Source organism: Aphanomyces invadans, assembly GCF_000520115.1.
Source record: "Aphanomyces invadans strain NJM9701 unplaced genomic scaffold supercont1.23, whole genome shotgun sequence".
Lineage (NCBI taxonomy): Eukaryota > Oomycota > Saprolegniomycetes > Saprolegniales > Verrucalvaceae > Aphanomyces > Aphanomyces invadans.
Genome location: NW_008580168.1, coordinates 516,907 through 522,788, shown reverse-complemented (window position 1 = coordinate 522,788; position 5,882 = coordinate 516,907). Strand labels below are relative to the sequence as shown.

Here is a 5,882-nt window from a genome sequence, read left to right as displayed (position 1 = left end):
CGCCGATCGCACGTTCCGTCCCGACCTGCCACCCAAGACTCCATTGGAAACGGCAATCCACGCCGCCAGCCTCATCGAGATGCACTTGACGATTCTTCTCCGGGATTTACCTCTCAGAAGGGCTACACAAAAGTCTTCAACGTCCTACGAGCGCTTTCCGACGATGCGTGGTTGAAGGCGCATCTCGTCCCGGTGGTCAATACGTAACCGAAGTCCTGCGCCTTCCATGGCCGCACCGAATGAACCAACTACCTCAAGAACCCTGTCCAAACAAATTTATCTGGTACGAGGAAATTGTAAGTTCAACGACAATAAGGTTAAAGAAACTCATTTAATCATGATCGCCCATTCTGTGTTTTGGCTATCTGAGTTTGCTCGGTGTCATTGTGCGCTCATTCTAACGTTCAACTTCATTCAGGCTAGCTTGAAACTCTCATCGATCTAATTCAGTTTTCCATTTCCTGTCGTGTGCACAAGTCCTCCACAAGGGAGGAACCAGAATACCATCGACGTAAGGCCGATCGTGCCGTTTTGGAGGTCCTGCAATTGTGCTTTTGGTACAGCAGGGCCCACTTTTGCTCGGTGAGCTTGGTGGGCTCTGTGCGCCAGTGCTTCCACGTGATCGTCGACGCGGATAGGGCAGAGTTGGCCCCCGAGAACACTTGGCTGCCGCCGTACTCTTCCCTGACCTTGCCAAAGTTGTGACCTATCTCGTGGCGCACGCAGCACCATCGTCCACGACGTTGGAGATCGCGTCGAAATGACCAAGTCGCCGCCGAGTCCCCCGTAAAGGTCGTCGTTCGCGATCAACGATGGACAGTCGCACGCGTACGCTCCATTTTGCGCGCACACGCTGCGGGCGACATCCGGCTTGCTCGTGTACACTGCGCGGAGCTCCGTGCCGTCGCGTTACAAACCAAACGCCATGTCGCGGGGGGTGCCGCCGACGCCGATGCCCGACTGCGCCGATGGGACGTAGGATGCCCAAATGTTGAACAGGGGCAGGTACTGGGCAAACGTGTTGCCTGTAAACATGTCGCTCGTGAGGCGCTGGATGTCGCAACAAACCTGGGCTGCTCGGCCGCCGTGTACCCGTCGCCCGTAAAGACAACGTCGATGCAATTCTTCGGGTCCCCCGAATCGGCGATCTTTTGAATCGTGGCCGGTGGAATACCGAACGATTCGCGCAGATGCTTTCGCTTGATGCCGTTCGGGCAGAGTTGGGCAGCGCGTGCTTGGACAGCGTTCGAGGTCCTGCCAAACATTTCGATAAAGACGTGCGAACCGACTGGTTCGACCAGTACACGCTCGGTCGTGGACAGTTTGTTCTGCCGCGGGGTGATAACCTCCAGCGTGTCGTTCGGGCCTTGAATCCCGCGGTGGAGTTGCGTGAGTCCCAGAGGTTGAATCAACTCACAGGACGATTCCACAACGTTGGACAGCAATTTGATCGACAACGTCTCGTCGGTGGCAGTCACGGCGGCGAACCCCACAGCAAGGGCGAACAGGATATTCATCTTGGCAGGCAACTGAATCCATGCGCGACTCCAGACCTGCCACCACTGTGAAAGCGACGGCGATCTGTACCAACTGTACTGTCGATGTAGTGACCACATGGAACATCAAACTAATGATGTCGCGATGTCGAGTGCGTGGTCGGGATGAGGCGGCAGCTCGCCGCACCCGCGATACCCCCACGATGGGACCATAAGCCATCCATGACAACGTCGAGAGTTTGGCTGCTCTACATGCGAGCTAGAGTGTTGCATCTTTAGTTGGAATGTTTTCACGATGCCAATCGAATCACGTCCAATTTTCCTATCAACTACCCTCCAGTCGGTATAAGGAATGCAACCGGTTACTTAAGATTAATGCATGGCCACAGTGCATTCTGTGCGACCAAGAAGCGTTGTCGAAAGCAGGGCTGCAATTAAAGCCAAGGGTGCTGCTGCGTAGGTGGCCGATCCGTGCATGCATCCAGACAACATGACCAGTATCTCTGTTTCTGCTGAGAAGTTGCATCGCTTGCTTGGCAGACCTCTCTGAGCAAGCGCGATGGGCAGCATCTTTCGGAGATGCATCGTGGCTCACCAAAGGGGTTGATGCCTGCATGTGTGCCCCGAGTCTGTCACTTGCTGCGGAAATGGCCTGAGCTCTGTCTGACGCGCAAGAATCGGATCCAACTCGAAGGTATCCTCTCGCCACGACGTGGCTGCTGTATGAATTTCTTTGAGATGCGTGAGGAAACTCCAAAATGTGTGGCACGACATCGTCTAACATTGAGGCTTCGTTATCAGTGTGAAGCACTCATCCACCTTGAATTTGCGTTCGACAGTCATGACGTTGTTCAAGTCGACGCGCACCATCGGCGTCGCCAGCGTGACCTTGACACTCCAGAACTTGGCGGCCCCAGCCACCGTCGAGACGTCCACGCTCAACTTGTCACGGAAGGCGGCGACTTCTTGGCCGTAGTTGAACCACTGGACAGTGTATTTCTCGTTCGGGATGGGCTTCGAGCGAAGTTGGCCGAGGGGAATGAGCTTGAGTGTGACGTCACTTCCGTCGATCACGATGTCGTCGATGAACGTGATGCGGCTCATAAACTGGAGCCACATGTTCTCTTGGCACACGTTGCAAAACTGGGACGACGTCAAATTGCGCATCAAGCACTTTTCATTGTCCGGGCGGTACGTCTTGGTGAAATTGATGTCCCACGTTGGGAACATGCCAATGTACTCGGGATCATCCATCTTGAACTCGTCTTCGTCACCATACTCGAGTACTGTGACACTGCACAATTGCTTGGCAACCGGGCCAGCGAACGACCCGTGGCCAGTGATTTCGAGCACATGATCACCAGCGGTAAACCCTTCAGTGGAACTTATAAAATCCGAAAACGATCTGTCCATCGTCCTCTGCGTCTTCCACTCCAGCGGCTTCCCGTCCAACGTGATCGTGATCGCGTCTTGAGTGTCCGCCCCCGTCACGGAGAGGGAAATTACCCACCGCTTGTAACCCCCAGTCGACCTGAACTTTACTTGGTACGCTCCCTTCTTGAGCTCGTGCCACATGTAATTTTGGTACGAAAGGACTGCCTTCTCTTCGCGAATGCTGGATGGGTTCGTCAACCAGTGCTTCCACGGCACATCTTGCAGCGACGACGCCGAGTTGGCGCCGTAATAGGAGTAGCCACCGTCGTACTCTTCGCCAACTTTGCCAAAGTTGTGGCCCAGCTCATGGAGCAGGGTGATGTTTCCTGTGGTTGGCGAGCGCGTCATCATCACGAATTCACCCCCCCGGCCACCGTAGTAGTCGTCGTTCGCAATCAACACGGGAAAGTCGCACGCGAGTTCCCCAGTCGCTCTGCATACTTCGCGCGCGTAAGATTCCTTGGTAGTGAAGATCCCGCGAAGTTCCGTCCCCGGTCGGTACAGCCCAAAGGCCGTGTTGCGAGGGACACCGCCGACGCCAATGCCGGATTCCGCCGATGGCACATACACCGCCCACACGTTGAAGAGAGGAAGGTACTGAGTGAACGTGTCCCCCGTGAACATGTCGTTCGTCAGACGTTGGATATCGTTAAAGAAGCGAGATTCTTCCGACGCAGTGTACCCATCGCCCATGAACACAATGTCGATGCGGTTCTTCGGGTCGCCCGAATCGACGATCTTCTTGATCACCACCTCGTCTGTTGCCTCCTCTGAGGCTTCGAGGTTGCGGCGCAGCGCGCCGGACGGACATCGCTTGGCCAGTTGGCCGAGGACTGCGTCCACGCTGCCACCAATGATTTCGACAATTTCTTGGCCGCTCACATCTTGGTTGCGGATCAAGTCGAGCGGCGTGTGGGGCGACTGGCGCTTTTTCTTGAGTTCGACGAACGCGTTGGGGTGCTCGACTCTGCGGTGGCGGTGCGCGATGTGGATAGACTCGATCATTTCGCACTCGAACGTGTTGCTGTCGACGAGAACTTTGGCCGAGTATGTTTCGTAGGCGGCGACAGCAGTCGCGCCCACCGACAGGAGTGTGCGGAAGATCTTCATGGATCCGTTGGGTACCTCGACAATTTGAAAATGACACCGCCACAGAGGGAACTCCACGCGCCATTGCTGCCTGCCAGATTTTTGGTCCACAACGCCAGCGGCCTTGGGGTTAGGGCATCATTCAGCTGCATGTCCCAAACGTCAGTGGCTTCGATCACCCCCATCGCATAAGGCAGTGTGGATTATACCGACGCTTTCAGCATTCCGAGCGCCTTGGTAGTATTGCTATGCCTCTTTTGCCACACGACCTGGATCTGGGGCGGTTTGCAATCTTGGATGAAGGTGTAGTTCCAATCCATTATTCGTCGTGCGTTGGCAGTGCTTACGAAGCCCAGTCCTCGTACGCTTCCCTTGATGTCGGGATTCCATTGGGGGAGAGGGCATGCCACGGATGAGAAACTCCGCGGCCGAACTCACGACCGTTGACAACACACCGCCTCTGCCACCTGAGCTAAAAATCACACCCCTGCGAACATCAAGAGAGAGGATCCGTACAAAGTCTGGATTTCGTCAAAGCACAGACAATGCACCACAACGTGTTAAAGGAAAGTAGGCATAGCTACCACGAAAAGTTACACCGGGCCACCGCATGACCCATCTCGACTTCTAATACCACGTTTTCTTTGCATGCACCGAACCCAACACGGAGCGTTCACCAAGGGTGGCAGACCCTGGTTTTTTACAATCGTTTTTTTTCAGGTTTTAATATAAAACCCGATTGTCTGAGGTCAAACAAAATCGGAAAATCGGGTTTTAAGACGGTGCGGACTGCGCTCCTTGTTGAGAGGTGGGCAATTGGCTGTTTCCATTGCACTTATGATCATGCCCGACATCGTTGTGGAGGCCATCGCCATCAACTTCGAAAGCGACATCGCCGACGACAGCAATATCAACGCTGATCCTAGGTCCGGCGCAGACAGTGATCCATTGAACGGCAATGGCAAGTCGATGCTGCTTCAGGAGAGTGTAAATGTAGTCGGCAAGGCAGTCATCTGTGAAGTCTCTACACCGACGACATTAACCCGCACCAGCACAAATCGGCCTTCTGTAAGCACTGACGCATGCTCGTGAATAAAAACATGGTTTTAAAACCCATGAATAGGGTTTTAATTATTAAAACCTTAAACCCGATTGATCAGGCGAAAAAGATTGGGTTTTTACCACCGCTGAGTGTCACACCGGCATACAGTCAGTCGGCGACGGAATTTTAGGGGCACTTCCTACTTCGATTATTCTGAAATACACAGAATGATAGGCTGCTGAGCGTCGAATTTCGTAGGATTTTACGGCCAACCACATTCAAGACTCATTTTTCAGCATTTTCAAACATCGAGACATTTTAAATTGACAGATACGACGCGCCACTTACAAAGATAAGCGTTGTTTAAACCCCGAAACCCCTCGCATGACGAAAAGGATGGGAAGCTTGTCGCCATTAGCTCGCACAGAGAGGACCGCCGTCATCCGGTAGGAGTGTTTTTCACCACTTGAAATCTTCGACGAGCCACCACGAACGGACCAAATGGCATGGTGAGGCATGTCGTACGTCATGCCCGTCTCATCGACGTTGATGATGAGACTTGGATCGAAGCCGCTGAACGCAACGTTGAAGTCTTGGGCGAGCTCCTGCCGAATCTTCTCCAACTGTTCTTGTGTCTGCTTGGACCTCGCTGGCGAAGCAACATGGGAGTTGGAGCGAACAATCAAGCATGTTGCGCATTTTAAGAAGCTTATACAAGACCTACGCGAGAAGACGCGAGAGACCAAGGCGACATCAGGGGGAGAATGTAGCGACCAAAGGACCTAACTAATGATGTCGCGACGTCGAGTGTGCGTGGTCTG

General features: G+C 53.8%; 2 protein-coding genes across 2 annotated transcripts; both read right to left on the bottom strand.

Annotated features, from left to right (window-relative positions):
* Nucleotides 1-446: 446 nt before the first annotated feature.
* H310_09896 (hypothetical protein) lies at nt 447-1,517 on the bottom strand (the record flags this gene model as incomplete). Its single annotated transcript, XM_008876098.1, has 4 exons — nt 447-684; nt 740-884; nt 918-1,039; nt 1,093-1,517. 4 exons carry the CDS (start codon nt 1,515-1,517, stop codon nt 447-449), a joined length of 930 nt encoding a protein of 309 aa, XP_008874320.1.
* A 676-nt stretch (nt 1,518-2,193) lies between these two features.
* H310_09895 (hypothetical protein) lies at nt 2,194-4,095 on the bottom strand (the record flags this gene model as incomplete). The annotated part of the gene is made up of 1 exon (XM_008876097.1): nt 2,194-4,095. A coding segment is annotated over one exon (1,822 nt), but the record flags the coding sequence as incomplete, so codon positions are not given.
* Between the last annotated feature and the right edge of the window lie 1,787 nt (nt 4,096-5,882).